This window comes from Pungitius pungitius, chromosome 11, assembly GCF_949316345.1.
Source record: "Pungitius pungitius chromosome 11, fPunPun2.1, whole genome shotgun sequence".
In the NCBI taxonomy this organism is placed as follows: Eukaryota; Metazoa; Chordata; class Actinopteri; order Perciformes; family Gasterosteidae; genus Pungitius; species Pungitius pungitius.
In genome coordinates, this window is record NC_084910.1 from 5,602,419 (window position 1) to 5,624,618 (window position 22,200).

General features: G+C 45.1%; 2 protein-coding genes across 5 annotated transcripts in view; one reads left to right on the forward strand and one right to left on the reverse strand.

The window, feature by feature from the left end:
- gask1a (golgi associated kinase 1A) overlaps positions 1 to 6,191 on the reverse strand; it is a 34,355-nt gene extending 28,164 nt beyond the window's left edge. For both annotated transcript variants that reach the window (XM_062565361.1, XM_062565360.1), the window contains exon 1: positions 6,095 to 6,191. In XM_062565361.1, the coding sequence (XP_062421345.1) occupies positions 6,095 to 6,097 (3 nt within the window). In that variant the 5' untranslated portion in view covers positions 6,098 to 6,191. The remainder of the gene's footprint in view (positions 1 to 6,094) is intronic.
- On the forward strand, positions 1,001 to 5,454 carry LOC119202433 (uncharacterized). 3 transcript variants are annotated; one of them, XM_062565356.1, is made up of 2 exons: positions 1,001 to 2,905; positions 4,301 to 5,454. In XM_062565356.1, exons 1-2 carry the CDS (start codon positions 1,001 to 1,003, stop codon positions 4,583 to 4,585), a joined length of 2,190 nt encoding a protein of 729 aa, XP_062421340.1. In that variant the 3' UTR covers positions 4,586 to 5,454. The 3 variants fall into 3 exon arrangements, with proteins under 3 accessions (XP_062421340.1, XP_062421339.1, XP_037312978.2); XM_062565355.1 differs by having other exon boundaries at positions 1,001 to 3,176; positions 4,301 to 5,450; XM_037457081.2 differs by having other exon boundaries at positions 1,001 to 3,770; positions 4,301 to 5,444.
- Positions 6,192 to 22,200: the final 16,009 nt, after the last annotated feature.

Below are 22,200 nucleotides of genomic sequence, written 5' to 3' on the forward strand. Positions count from 1 at the left end.
CCATCCGGAAATTCTTATGGGAGGGGCCAACAGAGAGGACGAGGCTGGGGAATGGATCGTGGAAGAAGAGGGCGTTTCCAAGGAGGAGCACCACGAGATATGCAGCCTGACGAATGCTTCCTCTGTGGACAAACAGACCATTGGTACAAAGACTGCCCCTACCGTTCTAACCAGGCACGTCAGCCACGTGGGCGACAGCGCCACCCCGGGACTGACAGAGGTGGTCAACAATTCGGCACTTCAGACTGACGGTGTGTGTGTGAGGGAGATTGCACGTGTGAAGGGATGACGACTGCTGCCTCTCCAAAACAGGAAAGTAGAAGACAACACACACAAACACAATGCTGCAATGAAGATCTGCTTCCTCGCACGCACACTGCAGAACAACATGCTGTTTTGCTCAGCATCATTTCTCACTTAGAGCAACAGCAACGGAATACATCCACACCACCACCACTCACGTATGCTATGTTTTCATCAGATGCATACAAAGATATGCCAACTACAAGAGTAATTGTGGAAGGGAAAGAATTGACGTTTTTAGTAGACTCCGGGGCTACTCATTCAGTAATTCAAAAAAAACATTTTCCAAATCAAAAAATGAGTGGGCGGTATGTATATTCTCAAGGGGCTTCAGGTTTGACTGTGACAGAAAAATTTACTACACCTATGACGAGTGTACACTCTGACGAGACTGACCTAAAACCTGACATAAAAGTAAAACATTCTTTTTTACTCTCTTCACTTTGTCCCGTAAATCTGATGGGCAGAGACTTGATGTGTACCTATGGTATTTGTTTGACGTCATCTCCAGACGGCCTTAAAGTGGTTAGGCGTAGAGCCGCACTCCAAATGATGCAAAAGGCTCCCTCTAATCCTCTTTTTGTGTATCAGTGGTGGATCCCGATCGATGACGCTCGGAGGCTAAGCCAGGCTGGTGAAGCACGGGTTTCTCCTCATGCAGACCGTATGAACCCTGAACACCTGCATTGCACGACATATGTGTCAGAGGGTCCAGACGACTTTTTTGAAGAGACATTTTTTGAGGCCCTCAATGATGCAATTGCCTGTTCTACTTTGTACTGGTCAACTTGTAAATCTGCTGTGTCTATTTCTCTGTCTTCCACGCAGAAAGAGCTGTTTCAAGTTCCCGGCTCCTATCCCCATGTCTCACTGTCTAAAGGACGCCTTGACCAATGGAGGGATTTGGGACCATTTGTGGCTCAGTGTGAATCTCTCACTGACTGGGAGGAGACAATTCGATCCGCTTGTTCTGCGCTCCGCATCTACAGGGTTTCACAGAACTCACTGTGTACTTCTCACACCAGCTTGTCAATCTGTCTATGTGTTTTATGAGCACAACGACAAAGTTGAAACATTTTTAACAAATCCCACATCGATTTCTCCCGCTCTTGCTTCTGTTCCACAGACACTCTGGGCGGCACACAAATATGACGTAGGCTTGATCAACAACTGCCAACCGGTCGTCATCACTCCACGTTCTGACTTCCGCCCCCACAAACACCAGTACCCCCTGCGACAAGAGGCCATAGATGGTATCACGCCTGTATTCAATTCGCTCCTGGAGGCAGGAGTGATAGTTTCATGTCCAGACTCACCGGTCAGGACGCCAATATTTCCAGTAAAAAAAATCAGAGATGCTGGCAAGCCTACAGAATGGCGTTTCGTGCAGGACCTAAAAGCAGTAAATGCGGCTGTTCATGCACGGGCACCAAATGTTCCTAATCCTTACACAATCCTAGCTCAGATTCCTCCTGAAGCTAAATGGTTTTCTGTTGTTGACCTGTCAAATGCCTTTTTCAGCGTGCCAGTCGACAAAGACAGTCAATTTTGGTTTGCATTCAACTTCAACGGTAAGCCATACACCTTCACTCGTTTGTGTCAAGGCTATACCGAATCACCCACAATCTACAATGATGCGCTCAGAGAAAGCTTGGAGAGCTTAACGCTCTCTCCCGGCTCTGCACTTCTGCAGTATGTTGACGACTGTTTAATTGCAGCTCCTACTCAGACGCAGTGTCAGACAGACACGCTTAAACTACTCAAACATTTAGCGAAGGAAGGCCACAAGGCCAGCCTTTCTAAATTGCAATTTGTGTCTCAAAATGTGCGTTTCCTAGGTCATGACATATCTGGAGAAGGAAAAACCCTCTCCCCAAAAAGAATTGCCGCGATCGTATCGATACCGAAACCCAACACCAAAAAACAAATGATGTCCTTTTTGGGCATGTGCTCATACTGTCGATCATTTATTCCAAACTACTCACAAATGGAACAACCGTTATCAAACCTAATCCATGGAAAAAATCTTACAGCACACGACAAAATAATCTGGACTGAAGAGGGTCATGCGGCCTTCACACAAATGAAATATGCTTTGCAAACTCCTCCGACTCTTGGACTGCCGAATCCGAATAAGCCATTTACTCAGACAGTAGATGAAAGACAGGGCTGCATGACTTCTGTGCTGCTACAACCACATGGTGATAAACTCCGCCCGGTTGCGTATTTCTCCGCAAAACTCGACCCTGTCGCTGCAGGACTGCCACAATGTTTGCGCGCTGTGGCCGCGGCTGAAAGAGCGCTCACTGCCTCACGTGACATAGTGGGTTACGCACCACTCACTCTGCTCGTTCCGCACGCGGTTTCTTTGATTCTCCTCGAACAGAAATCCTCTCACCTTTCTGCGGCTCGCTATTTACGGTACCACACATGTCTCCTCGACATGCCGAATGTCACAATAAAACGTTGTACTAACCTTAACCCTGCATCCTTACTTCCTATTCCTGGGGATGGGGAGGACCACAACTGTTTGGCTGAGCTCCAAGCTCAGTGCACTCCTCGTCCTGACCTAGTGGACACTCCACTAACTAACAGCGACATGGTAATGTATGTGGATGGATCCGCCTCTCGCGATCCTCAGTCTGGTGAAAATTGTGTTGGTTTTGCTGTTGTTTCTGACTCTGGTGTGCTGTGTTCAGGTCCTCTGCCATGTCACCTCTCAGCCCAGGCAGCTGAGCTCATCGCTCTGACCGAAGCCTGTAAACTGGCTAAGGGTAAAACAGTCACAGTTCACACTGACTCTCGCTATGCGTTTGGTGTAGTACATGATTTTGGGGCACTGTGGAGACACAGGAATTTCCTTAAATCGGACGGTAAGCCCATCCTACATCACACTCTCATTGCTGAACTGTTGGAATCCATCTTGCTACCCACAGCTATTGCTGTCTGTAAATGTGCAGCCCACACGTCTAATACAGATGATGTATCACGGGGAAATGCTCGAGCAGACTCGGCTGCAAAAGCTGCTGCTCTGCGCTCGCTCCCAGCTTCCGCTGTTTTCATGTGCTCTGAGGTGTCAGTTCCCTCCTCTCTTACAGCGATGCAGTCACTCTCCACCCCTGATGAAAGACGGCTTTGGTCCATATCTGGCTGTATTTACACCAACGGCCTCTGGACTGGACCCGAGGGCAAGCCGTGTTTACCTAAACATTATTTTGCCCATTATGCTAAGTTGACTCATGGGTTAGACCATGTGTCAAAAGGTGGAATGTTACGTGCACTTAATGAGACGTGGTTTACAAAAGGGTTCACAGCATATGCACAAAAATTTTGTTCTGCATGTGTCACCTGTTCTACTCACAATGTAGGCAGGCCCGTGGGCGTGTCCAGCCAGGCTGCACACCCACCACCAACCCGCCCTTTTGAGCACATTATGATGGATTTTGTGGAGTTATCTCCATCTGAAGGTAAGAAACACTGTCTGGTGATGGTAGACATGTTTTCCAAGTGGGTTGAGGTTTTTCCATCAAGCAAACAAACCGCTGCAACAGTGGCCAAGGCCCTGATTTCTGAAATCATTCCTCGATGGGGCATTCCGGCTAAAATATCAAGCGACAATGGTTCTCATTTTGTCAACGAGGCCATTACAGAATTAAGTGCATACCTTGGTATTGATTTAAAAACACACTGCGCATACCATCCAGCCAGTGGAGGGGCTGTGGAACGAGAAAATGGCACACTCAAAACCAAATTGGCAAAGTGCTGTGCAGACACAGGTCTGCCCTGGACAAAAGCCCTGCCTCTAGTGTTGATGTACATGCGTATGAGAGAACGAACACGAAGCAACCTGAGTCCCTTCGAGATATTGTTTGGTTTTCCTCCTCACGTAGGAACCGAGGCACCGACAGCACCACTCCCTTCAACCGCGCTATGTGAACATGAAATGTTAACATATTGTGCACAACTCTCTTCTGCTCTGTCTAACATACGACAACAGGTTGCAGCCGCCCTCCCGAAACCAGCTGAAGGACCACTCCACAAACTAAAACCTGGTGACTTTGTGGTGGTGAAAGACTTCAGAAGAAAGAACTGGAAAGCACGACGCTGGCAGGGACCGTTCCAGATTCTCCTTGTCACCCAAACAGCTGTCAAAGTAGCTGAAAGGGCAACTTGGATCCACGCATCCCATTGCAAGAAGGTTCCAGATCCAGTACCAGCAGTGGGCTCAAGCGACCCTACCCACACAACAAGTGTCAATCAACCGACACCACCGTTGCAGTGACCACGGACGGGTTCACAACGGGCAGTTGACCGACAGACACACAGTGCATTGTGATCTGTGTTGACTGTCTACAACGCGGATGCCTCACAAGAAAGAAGGTTGGCAGACTCCACATCCCAACGTGTACCTGCGGACCAATACAAGAAGAAGAACACGACCAGGACCCCTCCACATAGACACAGTAGTCGTTTGTGTCACTACGGTTTCATTCGTATTATTGCTTGCTTCAGTTTCATTGCATCTTTTTGTGATTTGTAATCAGCTATCTAAAGAGTGGTTCTCCCTTATCATGGAGCGACAACGGCCATGGAGCCCCCTTAGACGACTGGGGGGAACTCGTGTAACCATGTGTTTATTTGCAAGTGTCACTTTGTTTGTGTTAATTCCATATTCTGGACATGACTCTGACAATGACCCCAACAGTGACTCTGACTCCCTTGACGACCTCAACACTTACGACCTCGATACATACGCATAGTGACATTTTTATATTCTCATGTTTCTGTGTTCATTCCTTGTATTCTAAATTTTGTTTCACATTTGCTTGCTAGACAACTCGAGACTTGGTCTCACAAAAACATATTTTTTGCAATATTATGTGTGATTAAAGAATAATCAAAAGAGTGGAATGTAATGGTAAAATATGTTATAACATAATCTTATGCCAAAAGATTGATTATTGTCTGTAATGAAGCAATGTGAGAAGAAAAGGGAGACCCAAAAGTTGTCTTTTGCAGCTGTGTGAAGGAGGATAGTCAAACTGGCCTTCACCCGAATGCTCGAACAAAGGAACCCTGTTACTCCCATCTTTGCCTTGATTCTTTTCCTGCTTGATTTGTAACTTTTCATTTGTGTTATCTCACAGGTGGTTTAGAGTTTCAGGTTTCAGTATCTCTCGTGTCTGCATACCACCAGAAATGACCTTCATGTGTGTGTATAAGAACTCAGCGTTTTCACTGCTCGGAGACGCCATCTCCACAGAGCACCGTGATACGTGCCTGTGTAGTTGACCTCCTGCTTGCAAGCAATAAATGGACTTTCTGCAACTTTGATCATTCATCAAGACTCCGTTTTATTAGACAAATCATTCTCTTCTACCGAGCTTATTGAAATATTCCACAACATAATATACATATATATGCATCTAATACAACTTTACAATATATTTATTCAAGGCTATGTTATTTCTGCATGAAATGTACTTTTATTGCCATACTTGGAGTACATTTACTTTCAGTGGGGTACATTTACATTGTTGTGACTGTAGGCAACTTTTATCAGACTAATAATGGAATGGTCTCAGTAGAGTCCCAAATGAAACGAGCTAAAGTGCACGGTGTCCCGAGCTGTGAAGACTACACGACCGAGAGACGACAGCTAGAATGCACATGTGGAATTAGGAATTCCTTCAGGTCTACAGGTCCAGGATCTGCCACCTCAGCACTTCAATAGCAGAGACAAACCGTTAACACGTCAGAAAGAAAAGAAAAATAAAGAAATACTTCTTACCATGGTTCATGTCGCCGGCAGAGCGCTTTCCACTTTATCGCAGAGCCATCCCGGTCCGCCCGCGCGCGTGCGCGTGCGCGCACACACACGCAGGTTCTGGAGTCGTAAAGCGAGGACCACGCGGCCGGACTTTAAATCGATGGACAGGGGGTGCCAGGAGCCCAGGACCCCGCTCTCCTTCCCGGGGGGAACGCGCGAGCGTTGGAGAAAGCTGATTTCAAAGTAAAAGCCCTTCGAAGTTAGTGGAGGAACCCCGTCGCCACAGCGAGGTTTTTGAAGTCCCTTTTCGCGAATGTATAGAAATAATGTAGTGAAAAGGAAAGATAGCATTTTGAATGTTTCCTTGCCACTAGTGAAAAAATATCATGAAAACACAATAGCCCCTAAATGATTTTGTCCTTAATGTTAAATCTAAACAGTGCTTATGTGCTTTGTTTTAAACACCAGTGTAGATACAAGTATACCTACTGTGTCATATCAGTGCAGTGTGCAAGAGATATGACATTTAGTACGTGTTTTGTATATGTTCATGAGTTATGTGTCAGGGCCGATATGCTGCACTGAGTTGTGTAGCTGGTCCAGGGCGCCCTCCTGTGTTCAACCTAAGCAATGTGTTTTTGTCTTTAGTGTAGAGCAGCAGGCACTGAGACACTGAGACAGACCTGGACATGGCTCGGGGACTCAGTGGAGACAACATCACATGCGACAATTTCTTTACATGGTACAAGCTGGGACAAGAGCTCCGAAAGAGGAGGATGACTTTGGGGTGAACGATGAGGAAAAACAGGCCTGAGGTCCCTGATAGCCACCATTTTAGTTATTTATATTGCTTCTAATTGGGATGAAGTAAACATCTGTTGATTTTACATAAGATTGTTTGACTCTGTTGAATTAAAAAAGTACAGCGGGTCCAACGGACTCACAACACCGGCTGATTAACAAACCAAAACTAGTATTGCTCTTCATCATAGAGAAAAAGTATTGACCTCAATGTCAAACAGCACATGGAACACCTCAGAAAAACAAAAATAATTAAAAAAACAAACATTGAATGATTTATTTAATTATTTATCAATGGTTTCTCTCATCCACCCACCCGTACTGGACTAATTCTGTATTATCTTGTTATTATTACCTGATGACATCCTTACATTTGTTAACAGGCCTGTTTTTTGCCTGTTTTTTGCACTTTTTTAAAACGACTGCATCGAAGAACGATTGCCTGCAGGTGGCGATGTTGGTATGTTTTTCAAATCAAAACCATGAAATCTTTTGAAAGCAAAAAGAACAAAACAATATACCTCCCTAGTAGTCCCATTCTCATGTCTTTTTGGGACTAAACAATGATAATCATCCAGGCCCAGGTAGATGTACCAAGCAACTTTATATCAAGCAACTTTGATTCACCTACCGTTACCAAACCCTGTTACCTTAAAACCATTTCAACCAAATCTTATGGCATCCAATGGGAGGCCTTGTTAAGAGTTTCTCTGTGTGTAAAAAACGGACCATAAACTACTACAATTAGAATGCTCTGTCACAACAAAAAATAATTGAACATTTTGTTGTGTCAGAGAGGCGGCTGTCTTTCTGTACTTTTACAAAGCCCGCACTCCATTACCTTCTATAATTCCTACTTATTTTAAATGTTCAAAAGTCCACCGAATCACAAGATAAGTTGTCAATTCCAAGCATTGCAAGTGTAAAGCATTAGGTAGTGTGTGTGTGTGTGTGTGACAGCACAAAGCTTGTCTTATAGCGCCCGTCTGTTCTCTGACCTTTCTGCCTGGCTGCCGCCGACTCACTCATTCCTTATGTTCAGGACGACTGTCCCACTGTACAATCAGCTGCTTCATCTGACTTTGCTGACCTCTGACCCCCTCACCCCCAGAGCCAGGCGACCCCCGCGGCTCTCACAGTAATAAAAGATCCATTTGACAGGACGTAGTGTGTGTCCGTGAGGATTTTTGTGCAGCTGAAAGCCAGCCGAACTGAGTACTCAAGTGCGTGCACGCACAGGACATGTGTGTGCCCACTTGTACTGCATCATCCCATTCTGTGAAGCTGCACCGCGGGCTTTATGGAAGACGGACAATTTTTCGTATCCCAGAGAGCAGCAAATAGAGGCACACAGTGCGAGCTTTGTTCCTCCTGCTTTACACTACTGTACATTATCAGCAGTTTGGAACCACAAGAGCACTACTACTGCATTACGACATATACAAATTACATTTATTTAAAGCAATCAGAGTAGATTAGGGAACGTTTTGGTCTATACTATACTGTATATACATATATAATTTTAGGTCTTATTTTTCAGTTGCAGATTTTGTATTTTCAAATTCCTATGTTATTTTCTTAGATTCAAATTGTATTTTTTAAATTTCCGACTTTCTGATCTGGCTTCGGGGGCGTGGCATCAACCGTAAGGGCGTATCATGAGCGACAGGTTAACAAAAAAGGCTGAAAATGATTGCGCTGCCTTCAGGAAACGTAAGCCCGCGAGAATGATCAATCAACACTTTCTATACACGGTATTTGTATAGAATCAGATCATTGGCAGCAAGCTAATTTACGCCAATGACAAATATTGTGGTTTTTTCAATCTTAGAGACCGTTTAAAAAACCTTAGGATTTTTCCTAACCACGTCCCGTTCTCCCTTTTTATTTGCTAATCAGTGCTGTGTGAGAGATAATCTCTAATCTTCTAAACCTACAAGACTGTGAGTCACAGTCAGAGGTGAGAGATAACAACTTGGACCGTTAAACTAACGCATATTTGCACCATGATCAGATACTTGTGGGAAGGGGCGTAGATCATTTAGTGCTCTGATATGTCGGGGAGAACCTCAGCCAAGACGTTTACAACCGTGACAGTTTGTTCACACACTCGATTTCAGCTGTCACCACTTCTCAAGCTTTTTATTGTTGTTCTGCCTGTTTGACAATTTTTCGCAATTGAGTAGGATTCAGAGATACCGATACTTGTGAGGTATGGCCACATTTTAGCGTGTGCATAACTTGACTAATGAGCTAATGAAATACAGAGCACGGTGACGGATTAAATCACAGAAACAAGTTGTTTCAAACTAGTGGCCCATTAAACGGAACACATCATGATGGTCTGTCTGAAACTCTCCGAGGTATTTCTCACAGACAACAGGTGCCAGTGATGCTCCTGTGGGACTGGATGTGTAATTGGGCAAATGAGCGTTGAAACGGGCCAGGGGAAAAACTTTTATAAGAGCGGGACAGTATTACATTTGCATTTGTCCCGTGAATATCACAGATATGTGTCCTGGATAGGAGGTTTTGAATCATGCTCAGTGTTGTATCCATTGATGGGAAACAGCGTGGGGAGACAACACTGCAGCACACAACCCTGTTTTATTTTAGATGAACACACTTCTTGTTTCCCCAGTGGGAACCAATTGAGTGAAGCTCTTGATCTGACAACCAGTTCAATCAGGAAACACAAGTCAGACCATTGTTTATTATTAATAGATGATATGTGATTATGAAGTCTGCTCAAAGTCTTTGGCACTCAGTCGCTTCACGGCCTTGAGCAGCATCAAGATGAATCTCCCCCTGGAGTCCAGACCTGCTGGACATGCTGGCTGATGAGGCTGCTCAGATGATGAGCTGGTGAACTGATGAATCTGATAAAGATTGGGAGGGATGTGAAACAGCAGCATGGACATACTGAAGGTAGAGAGACAATCATATTTAACAGCCAGAAAGCAGCAAGATGACGTCATTGGTTTGTTGTGCTTTTTGAGTAGAAAAGACCAGCTGATCAAAACAGCTGAGGAAAACCACAAGGATATAATAGTAATAATAATAACAATTGCATGCGTGAGGAGTGATTGGCAGATGTATGAGTAATAAACTCTGGGTTTAGGCATGCACTTGTAGTATAGAACATAAAAGACCAACATTACTTATTACTGTGCCTGACAGCCACAGATACTGCACTGTGCTCTTCTATTTCTATTACTATTTCCCTCTAGCCTGTAAACCACATACAGTATGTCCAACTCGCGGTCGGCGGGCCAAATCCGGGGCGTCCGGGGGTCAGGCTGATAGTAAAGGCAACTCAGTGTTGCTTTGAGGGTCCCCACTCCCCTACTGTGCTGAAGTTTAAGATGCCCTTGAAGGGAGTCCGATGAGTCGCTGCTCATTCCAAAACCAACTCAACCTTGCACAATAGACGGTTAATCCGAGCCCTTCGGGTTTTGTAATCACCTTTCAATTGCACCTTTCTTTCTACTATCGGCCGATCCCACTCCATTGGACATTATCTAACGGAGCAGAAGTAACAGGAAAAAGGCTAGGAGGGACCTACCACAGAGGAGCCCAGCGAGGGCTGTGGAACAACAATGATCTCAGTGTTGGTCTGCTCCAGGGTGGAGGCCTCAGTTGCTTTCTTGCAAACAGATGCTGCTGTGCACAGCAGGTTCATTTAAGGCCCCTCTCGTGTTCATGTGCTAGTGGATGATAGTGAACTGGCCTGTGAGCGTCTCTGTCTCATTCTTCTTCAGCCTTTGTGTGATTGTCTGTTCTTGTTGGTGCGATGCAATGGGGAAAAGGCGTAGAAAGCTGCAGCACGAATCTCCCCTGGCCTCTCTCATCCTCATTCCTGCTATTTGGAATCCCTCCCTTGGCCCATGTGCATCTTAAAAGACCATTAAAGCTGGACTTGCTTTCCCAAACAGATGTATTTTTTCGTTGCCATGAGTTTTGATTCTCTCTCTCTCTCTCTCTCGCTCGCTCGCTCTCCAGATATGTTTTTGAGCCCAGACGTTGGTCTGAGGGCCCAGATCGGTCGCCATGGGGACAAAACTAACAGAAAGCCCAAACAGAGATGTGAGGCAGGGGGAATGCCGGAGAGGCGGGTTAGAGGGTAAGAGAACAGAGGTTAAGGGACAAGTGGAGAGGGAGTTTGACATCGAGACGGTCCAAGAGTAAAGGGGCTCTGTGTGGATTAAATTCACGCCTGTTGGGGTTAACAAAGACATCATTAAAGATGGAGGCTTGGAAGAAAGGAGGAGGAGTGTGTACATTTGCTGCTCCACTGCACCAGCGCCTGAGGAATGTTTGATACACTGCAGTGCTGAGGCAGGATGGGAGAAGGGCAGGAAGAGATTTAAGCTGCATTCAAACAAACCTTGTCATGGATGGATGTGTGTGTGTGTGTGTGTGTGTGATATGGTTATTACAGATGCACCACCAGTATGTTATTGATAGAGTGATCATGGCCAAATGTGCCTGAGACACCTAACAAAAACTCGGTCGTCCTCCAGTCAGAGGTTAAACATGACTGTACCTTTGAGGATTCAAAGACATGTTAAACAAAACTCAACGTTGGCCTGCCCACCTAGTAAATCATCACTGGGCACAGAGATTAAAGCTTTGGACGTTCCATCCGCAGGCCGCTAAACATCCCAGGGACCCATGAGCCAACCACATTGTCACAGGAGGTGCTGCCTCTAATGACGGGGTCCGAGTGGAGCTTCTGGCGGTTGGTGTATTTGCTGCAGAGGACACCCAGACAGCATGATGATGACATGAGGATGAGTAAAGCCAAAAGGCACTCTACAGTCTACACAACAGCTGTGTGTGGATTTACAGAGCACCTAACGAGACTAAGCTCTGTGGGTGTACACGTGCACTCCTGTGGGTTTGTGGTTATCTGAGCTAATCCACCCACAGGCGCAATGCATGGAGCAGTAAAGCAGCAGGGGACTTTGTTGGTATAGGGGTAAGCGAGTAGTACTTCCCTTTTTACCGCTGCTCTAGAAAGGCTTTTGAGACAGAATGTTGATGAATGGATGTCTTGAGATTACTGAAAGTGGTCTTCCAACCTCTCAGGAAGACGTTGTAATTAGAAACCTCTGGATTTCAATCTTTTATGGGAGGAGGTCATGACTAGTTTAGGGAGTCCTTTCCTGATGTAGGCGTGTGTGTGTGTGTAGGCTTCAGGGTTGCGATTGGTAATCATTGATCAAAAACATCTGCAGATACTTCCAGCGCCTCCACATTAGTACTAAGTAAGTGTGTGTATTAGTAAGTGTATGTGTGTGATGGAAAAAGTATTCAAATGCATTGCTTTTTTGTCAAGTAACAGTTATCTGTACAAAAAGAAATATCATATAAAAAAAAAACTACATCCAATCTGACTTAAAAGGTGCACACAAAGGCTGACAGATCTATAGGATGCTAAATAGTGGGCGGTACCTTTGAGACAGTCATCATTCAAAAAGAATGGACACCAAATGACCATTATACCCAGTCCAACTTCTCACCCATTCTATCATGGAGATGGTACTGAATTATTTGGGGGCTGTCAAATTGAGTAATACATCATCAGTATACTACAAAATGTGTTGTTTTTTGTCTGTTTTTTTAATATTTTATATTCAGACTTTGTTAAATAGAAGCCCTGTAGGTTTTTTATTTACTAAACTTAACTAATAGGTTTTGTAGGTTGCAGCCGTCTTGTATAAAAGTTGCCTTGTAATTTACAACCTCATTTTTAGACAGACTTGGTATTTTCTATAATTCATCTAGTTCTAATTTTCTAGAAACAATTTCTTAATCTTGTGTCTTCATTGTCTCTCTCCTGCCATGCTGTGTGTGTGTGTGTGTGTGTGTGTGTGTCAACTTGGATCCCTATTCACCTGCACACCTGCCATCAGTCAGCTCATTATCTCTCCCTTTCCCCTCCTCCACACACACCTGCATTAATCAGTTCATCACCCTCCAGTAATTCAACCCCCCCGCCTTAGCATTCCTTCACCTTCACCAATGTCCCTGTTTGATCCAATACATATTTTACCAAACCGCAGTAGGTCTTTGGGTAGAGCAGGACGGTTTCAGTAGACATCCCAGTATTTCTTAACGTTATATATATTGAGATGCACCTATGAAGTTTGTTGGGGAAACACCCGATCACTGTGTTGAGGAAAGACCAACTCAAAGCCTCACAAAACTTCACACAGTGAATTATTTTGGATAAAACGTGGCTGTTTTCATCCACGTCCTGGTTGTGTGTCCTGTGTGCATCGCAGCTGGGCAGCGATGCGTGACAGAGTCATCCATGCAGCCAACCACTGCCATCTTCCAAACACAGCCATGCCCATGAAGAAGCTGGCCAAACCTGCCGGTGTAACATCTCTACGGAAGCGTCCAATGTCACATGGTGAGGTCAGGCTGACCTCTGGTTTCTCCCTCTTCTCTCGTACCGAGTTCGGGTCGGGTCTTCTTGGAAGGACACTGCTCGTCTTCGCCCTGACGAGAGCGCAATCATTCACAAATAATACTGGATAGGTTTTCAAATCACAAATAGACACATATTGACTATTTGTAAAATGTATTTTTAATATAAAAATCTCTGCCCAATGTTTATCAGCTTCATCCGCTCATTATTCAATCAGCCTCATTATTCTACACCTCCACAGGTCTGGACTCCATGAGAGCGTTTATCTTGGTGCTGCTGAAGGCACATGTCCCCCGATTATTAATCTTCCTGAAGAGTCTAATTGCCAAAGACTGTGGAGACTTTATCATAACATATCATTTATTAATAGTAAGGACGTATCTTTTCTTTATCTAACGCGTCGCTCCTGATTTAAATGGTATAGCAAATAATCCCTCTTCTAGGGCAGTATAGGAGAAAACCTTTTCACCATATAACAACACCCCATTAACCAAATGAAGTGTATCTCTGAATGAAGCTGCTAAATGGCAATTCCTTATATTTCAATATAATATAAGCCTCTTCTTCAGAACATAGAAACCCTGACAAAGGGCCGCGCCCTCAAATTCTATTTGTGTTTCAAATTATTCAAATGTGTCTCCTATTTTCATTTTTTCCCATTTTACGAGAGTTCAGGACGTATTTCCTCTTAACAGCATTATCGGAGCCCAAGATGTTTCTTGTAAGGTGGAGCCCAGCATTTTTATCTTTCTCTTGAATTAGCAGAACCGTGTGTACTTGCGTTCAAAAAAGAGTGAAAATGGGTGTAACAATTCTTTTTTCAACTAACTTCAATGTTTAGAATTGTTATTTTCTGACACTTTGAGCCATGGTTTTCAATTCAGTGAGTCCAATAGGTGGTCATTTGTTGGTGTCCCCATTAAAACATCAAAATAACTAAAAATGACAACCCATCACAATATACGATGAAATGAAATACGATAAAAACAAAGCAGTCTGGAATATGTGCAGTGCGTCATACTAACCAACAGTCACTCTTATTTTCTCTCAAATTAAGTGGAATTAGATTTGGTGTAATATTCAACCCTGAGTGGGTTGATCCATTGTCCCTTTTCCAACTCTCTGTAATGACTTAAAGTGCCACCCATTGCACCCAAATGGATCCATGGGAAAATACCCAAATTACCACCACATCATGCCTAGAGGCCTTTGCTCAACCCCAACGTGACAATGATTCATCCCCTGGTCCAAACATTAGGACCCACCCTTTACTATTCAATTAAATCCCAAATGCTGAAGCTCTGACAACAGATTCCCTCCAACATCACAATCATTAAATCATGACACGAAGAGCCCATCTCAACCCAGTCTCCAAAAAAAGCGTGAAATGGCTACGTTGGTCCACCGTGATAAACGTAGTCATGTCACGTTTTCCCCCAAAATAACGTTACTATGTTACGTTTCTTTTGGCCCATTCCTTTACATTGCTTTGCAAATAGGTCACGTGACTATCAAGTTTCCCGGTAGCGAAAAGAAAAACATGGCGGACGGTCAGCATAGTCTCCGTGAAAAACACAATATTTTAAGAAAGCATCAGCATTTGTATGCATTTCGATGGCATTTCTAGCGAGAAGTATGCGTTATTCTTTCATAATCTTCTATCAGAGACTGTAGAAGACCTTCCGTTTATTCGTTTCTGCGAAGATTTGAGTGTCTCTTTGGGAAAGCGTGGCTACGCAACGCCTTTAACGGCGCATTATTAAAAAAACACTTCCAGTGGGGGCGTTACCGTAAAGAGGCGTTCAGCCTTAAAGCCACTAATCGCCTAATTACCGGCATGGCTTCAGGCCCTTCCCAGGCATAGTTCATCATCTTCCGGGGTCCTATAGCCAGTGTTGGGAAAGTTTACTTTCTACATTAACTAGTTCAAAGTTTAGTTCACACATTTTAAAAATGAACTAGTTCAGTTCATAGTTCAAAATATTTGAAATAAGTTCACGGTTCCAAAAAATGAACTAGTTTAGTTCTTTTTTTCCATACGTTGCTGCGAGCTATTTTTTTTATTTTATTATTGCCACAGCCCAGAACCACAGACAGCAATTATTTGATCAGTTTTAACACTGAAGCTATGCATCAGATTTAATCTTCATATCCAATTTTGAATCCTTATCCAACCAGTGTTTACATTAGCATTGAGGGGACATTGTTGCTTTAATGTTGCTGTCATTCACTCCACACTAGCAGCAGTTGCAGAGTTCACCCCTACACTACATTCTCAAACACATGCTGCTTGAATGGTCTTTTTTAAATAAGGTATTATAAAAAGAAAAACAGGACAGTAATCATTAAGGTGCAAATGTTTGCAAAGAAAGGTCAGATTCCTCCCATCCTCACCGACCTTGTCAGTAACTTCATAAAACTCTTTAAAATTATTATACGCCGCCTCTGCTACACTTATTAATGCGCGTTTACGGTGTGTTTTCTATAGAAATCTGGCACCCCATTGAACGACATTAACCTGAAAGAACGTGCCGTAGAAACCAGAATGAACGAGTTCACAGTAACGTTCATCGGGCATTAATACAGTACGTTCAATTCACGTTCGCCCAAAATATCAACGAGTTCATGAACTATCGTTCAATGAACGCGTTCAGGCACAACACTGTCCCGAAAGGGCCGGGATCGCACTTCACCCAGCATGCCTCGGCCTTCACTTTTTTCACTACAGAGTTTTGTTGCACCCTGTGACTCCGGCGTTAGACTCCTTCGACTGAGTTTCAAGATGGGTTGGATGGGTTACTGACTAAAATGTATGCCCCCACCCCCTAACTGCCTCAGGGCAAGTTGTAAATATAATAAGTCAAATAAGTCAAACAAGCAAGTTGTATCTGGTTTAACCCTTTTATTCCTGTAGGCGTTTTTTAGGCCTCATGCTGGAAATTGCATTTACACACTAAACTAGGATAACGCATGTCTGATGACAGTGACAGTGAGTCTGTCGATCAAGATGAGGATGGAGACATAGTAGAGGTTGAAAATCCTCCTTGTTGAACACCCCACAATACATTCTGTGCTCTCCCTGGCATAACATTTCTAATGATATCATGTCCCCCCCTTCAGTATTTTAAGACATTCTTCAGGTTATTGTAGGCCAGTTGAATGTGTATGCCATACAATTTGACACAAACAAGCCCTTTAAGTTTACATGTTTTGTATGTGGATTTTGTACATACAGTGTTGGTCATTTAATTTCTTTGTTTAATATTTTTGAATTTATGTTTGAATCCATTTGTGGTTAATGTGCTCAAAATGCACTACTTTCTTAATGCTTACATTGCTTGTTTGACCTATTATATTTACAAGTTGCCATGAGGCAACAGACCTAAATCAAGTTAGGGGGTGGGGGCATATATTTTAGTCAGTAACCCATCAAAGACTGGGTTGCCCATCTCTGCCAGTGTCACCATGCATCACGGTGCCGTCCCATTGTCACTCTCAACAAGCCAAATAGTTCAACCAGCAGCACAGTCTGAGCAGAGGAGGTCAAACCAACATGATTGTCGATGGTCGCGTTTCGGGTTGAAGCGAATCCCCTTTTGACTTATTTTACATTAGTTTGTTTTTCAGGACTAGAGTGACACAACAAAGCATGCTAGGCACTGGTGCGTAAGTAACAGAACACAGTGTTGCCATCCAGAGAACACTGTAATAGATCAGGGCGCACTAAACAAGTCTACCAGCTGGAAACATGGAACAGATTACGCTTATTTTAAGGTGGAGAACCCTATGTGTGTAAATCATACAGATTCCATGACTTCAGCAATCCAACAGCTCTCTGTATCATATCTAACGTGAGGGCTTCTTGAACTGAAACCACGTGTAGAAAAGGGATAAAACTAAAGGTCTGAGCCAACAGAAAAATCAACACACCACCACAGAGGTTCTCAAAGGTCCCCCTGAATCGAGTTTCTACCAGTTTGTCTCTGTGTTTGCTCTGCCTTTTGCTAAAAAAAGGATTTCAGTTTTGGTTCCCAAATTAGCTTTAGTTTTGATTCAATAATGCTTTTTTGTTTGTTTTTTTACATCAAGAAACTACATTTACATACAGTTAAAGAAAGACCAAGGGGAAGTATTTCAAGTTCAAACCAATAAGTCTGTTGTTGGCACTAGTGATCGGGTGGGTTTGAGCCAGAATACTGCTCCACTAGGGAGTTAGTGTAATGGTAATTAGTACAACCAGAACAAACTGCAATCAATAGAATCATTGAATCAAAATGTAGCAGCTAACAGATACACAATTTAATTTTACCCACTTTGATTTTCATGAGACTGCAGGTCGTATTCAAATTTAATTCATTATTGAATCAATGACATGCACCATGGTTTAACACTATACTGTATGTCTTGTGTAGCTTTAACGTTGTCTCCCTTGATTGCAGCCTAATGAGATGCTTTCTAAATGCAGGCCGACGCATTGGCCGTGTTTCGGTCCCCCTTGTTGTAAATCAACAGGAGAGGAGAAGAGAAGAGTCGTGTTCCATCCACTCTGGTTCTTCCTCGGCCAACAATCCCTTGTGGTGTGATTGCAGTCAGCTGATAGTTATGTCCACAGGGCTAAATGAGCTGTGGTTTGTCTTTTTGGGTTAAGGCAAGTGTTTGATCTCCACTAAGCCTCTGGCCTCGGCCATGGCTCGCTGCCAGAGGACTGGAGCATCTCAGAGGGACGGACTGAGAGGTTTGTTCAGGGTGTAGGCATAAAGTGCATTGAGCATCTTTCAATAATACAGAGCAACACCTGAGAAAACAGATTGAAATAAAGTTTTGGAGAATTCATGGGTTGCATTACATTTTATCAAATCAATTATTTAATAAATCATATGCACAGAAAAGTGGCCAAAGATAAGTACAAATAATACAACCATGAGCTGACAGCAAGTCTTATGCAGATATATTTTTCCGGCTAGGGACTACAAATGGTTCCTCTCATGCCTTGCACGCCTGTCTGAGGCTGTTGCACGTATGCATGCATGTAGGTACGGACATCGCTTTGCAACTAACGGACTGAACTGAGCCTCCACTGCAACCCAGTGAGGAAGCAGGGTAGCTGTTATCTGCCCTGCAGTGTGTTTGCTAATACAGCACATGTCTAACACAGCTTAAAAGCAGAACAGGACTGACACTTTTCCTAAGAGGAAGTGTTAAACATTAACTGGAAGCATATTTGCTGCGTGAGTTGAGTGAGTTGACGCCGGGGCAGGTGGAACCGCCGGAGGTACCAGGCCCACCCCGTGGACATCCCTATCATACGTCCACAAACGTCTGGCTGTGTAATGTATGTTTTTCTGTCAATTCATTCACTTTAATTAGAAACATAATGACGGAAAAAAACAGTACAACTTGTCCTAAATGGCTCCTCCCTGAACATTTTACGAGTGTGTTTATGCAAAACTGTGTGCATTTGCACAGTCTAGACGGCAGTTGATTACCAAACTCTGAGACACTTTGACTCAGACGTTTTAGCTCTTTCATCCTTAACATAGTATCCCCAAAATACGTCTCCACCCAGTACATCACCTTGTGATCGACTTACATCTTTTTGCTGCCATGAATCATCAGCTTTTCATTTTTAGAAACATGACTTTGACTTCTGATCATATGAGCATGATTCCTGTGCACGCGCTCTTGTTATTTGAAGCATTTATTCATGCTGTATCTATGTCTCGAGTCAAGTCTAAAGGTTTGAGTCCCCTAATACAGAAGGTTATACGAAAAAGCTTTGTTTGCATGTGTGATCATTCTTTTCAGTGTCTGACAGCTGATTATTTCAAGCAAGCTCAACCGCCTTAAAGATACAATGGGAAATGTGTAGTCCAATACAATGGTAACACAATTGTGGACCTAAGTATTAGCCACTGACCATTCCTATTATATGTTGATCCAATAATACACATAAGAGAGAATTGAAAGGAAACACTTTTATCGTCATTAATTGTTTAGTTCATGTTATCATGTTTACATGATGTTTACAGTGGGGGTCTAGTGTTTGATGGACGTGTAGTGGTTCTGATTTTCAGACACAAGAACCAGAGTTCAATGTTAAGAGTTGAATATTATCGCCACAAACTCTCTTTATTATTTTTTACAACTGAGGTTTGCTGAGTGAAATGCTAATTGAAGTCCCAGCAAAACACCCAACCAACATAGATGGAGGGTCTAAGATACAAAGAAAACAGACCACCTTTCCTATTCCTTTGTACTTGTACTCTAATCGACCTAGTTATAATACATTATAATCTTTTTGTACTGCATTTTAATCACTGGTTGAATTGTAATGTTATTCTTCCAAATGGTCAATGGCGTGTTACACATTACAAGGCGGTCATGGTCAAAATAGTCATCAAAAAATATTTGAAAAATGACAAACAATACATATTTCTATCTTACAGGTCAAAAACCCATAAAAATGCAGTACTCCAATATCACACAAGGTTGATTATAAAATTTTATATGACATAATGGGAGTCAGCACACACTATCATGTGTTATGACACTTAAATCATTATATGGGGCTTGATTTTGTGTGATGAGGATTGAGCTTTATATGATAACTATGAGTGCTCATAACTTTGATTGTACAAGCAGATTTACAGTTTACAATGCACCACAGACATGTGCGTCGTCACTCCTGTTTGGTGGAAACTAAGCAGGCCTCCCTCAAGAAGCATTTGCCAATGTTTACGTCTGCGGGCTCTAAGAGCAGTCTGTTAACCGCCTGTCTGCACGAGCCATCCGTGCGACGTAGCGCACAAAAACAAACACTTGGGGAGAAATCAAAAGAATCCAAAGGAGGGGGAAATTAAAGACAAACTCAAAACCCCGTAAATTACGGAGAAAAGGAAATAAAGGCAAATTATGAATATTGAATCCCATCAAAGTGGAAGGCAGAGTGAGAAGTGGTCTGTCCTCCCTCCTTCCTCCCTCCTCCCTCTCAGGGGTTAGGAAGTAGATTAACAGCGGCAGAGCCCAGATCATGGTCACCCCCTTAGACTCTGGGGAGTGTTAAAGAATTAATAACAACAGCAACACGCGCCCAACGTCGCCATGAGAAGCTTCCTATCGTGGGGTCTCTCTGGTGATTATTCCTCATGAGCGGCTTCCTCTTTTGGGCTCCTTATTCCCCTTCCTAATCCGTCTTCCCTCCCCTTGTGATCTGCACTGCGTTCTCTCTTTTCCTGCACTTGAGATGAAAACATCTCTTGGTTTTCACTTAGCGCGGTGTGGAGAGTGTTTGAGCAGATGTCTTTTTCTCCGTGTGTGCATGTTTGTGTGTGTGCGTGTGCGTGAGATGGGTTTTGCCAGCTTCAGCTCAAAACGCTCGCGTCCTGCCAGTTTGAGAAATGAGAGGAAGCGTTTTACAAGTGGTGAGGCTGCACTTCCATAACCCCCAGCTCCCGGCGCAGTCTGTCTGAGCCTCCGAGACCCAAAGCAGCGTTTGTGAGGCACTTGAAAGGCCGACCTTCCACACGTGATCTAGGTTTGTTAGCTTCAATCTTCAAGACGTGTGAAATAGGGATTTCTAAATGGCTGTTTGATGTAAATATCTTACTCTTTATAACTGAGGGCTGTGAATTGGTGGAGGTGAAAGGTGTCACAATCGGCTGGTGCAGGTTGAAGGCAGGCAGGCAGGCAGGACTCAGACGCAGGGTCTTCCGACAAAGTGCAATTTATTCAAACAAAACTCAAGCAGAACGTGCACCAACGAGGACTGACATGGACAATGACGCGACCAACGACAACTGGCACACAGGGCTTAAATACACAAGGGAGGTGCAGGTGATTGGACACAGGTGGAATCAATCACGCAATCACAAGACAAGGCAGGAAGTGAAGTTAACCCAGGACCACAAGAGACATGAAACTTCAAACTAAAACAGGAAGCGAAGCCAAACCGTGACAGAACCCCCCCCTCAAGGACCGAATTCCAGACGGTCCTAAAGGGGAGCAGAACCGGAAAAAATCAGACAAGGGGAGGGAGGGTGGGGACCCGACAGCTAAGGTCCGGCGGCCTGCCGGGGCGGCGGCCAGGCGTGGGGTGCTCAGGGGGTCTGCCGGGTCGGCGGCCGGGCCTCAGGGTCTCGGGGGGTCTGCCGGGTTGGCGGCCGGGCCTCCGGGTCTCGGGGGGTCTTCCGGGTTGGCGGCCGGGCCTCAGGGTCTCGGGGGGTCTGCCGGGCCGGCGGCCGGGCCTCTGGGTCTGGGGGGGTCTGCCGGGTCGGCGGCCGTGCGTCGTGGCGGGGGGCGCCGAGCAGTGCGGCTCCGGCGTCGTCGTGGCTTGGGGCGCCGAGCTGTGCGGCTCCGGCGTCGTGGCGTGGGGCGCCGAGCTGTGCGGCTCCGGCGTCGTCGTGGCTTGGGGCGCCGAGCTGTGCGGCTCCGGCGTCGTGGCGTGGGGCGCCGAGCTGTGCGGCTCCGGCGTTGTCGTGGCGTGGGGCGCCGAGCTGTGCGGCTCCGGCGTCGTCGTGGCGGGGGGCGCCGAGCGGTGCGGCTCCGGCGTCGCCGTGGCTTGGGGCGCCGAGCTGTGCGGCTCCGGCGTCGTGGCGTGGGGCGCCGAGCTGTGCGGCTCCGGCGTCGTCGTGGCGTGGGGCGCCGAGCTGTGCGGCTCCGGCGTCGTCGTGGCGTGGGGCGCCGAGCTGTGCGGCTCCGGCGTCGTCGTGGCGGGGGGCGCCGAGCGGTGCGGCTGCGGCGTCGTCTTGGCGGGGGGCGCCGAGCGGTGCGGCTCCGGCGTCGTCGTGGCGGGGGGCGCCGAGCGGTGCGGCTCCGGCGTCGTCGTGGCGGGGGGCGCCGAGCGGTGCGGCTCCGGCGTCGTCGTGGCGGGGGGCGCCGAGCTGTGCGG

Excerpts from the sequence above, each read along its gene's own strand:
- LOC119202433 (XM_037457081.2), top strand. The coding sequence starts at position 1,001 with ATGTGTCAGAGGGTCCAGACGACTTTTTTGAAGAGACATTTTTTGAGG. Across the intron at positions 3,771-4,300 it reads GGAGTTATCTCCATCTGAAG|GTTGCAGCCGCCCTCCCGAA; the intron begins GTAAGAAACACT and ends ATACGACAACAG.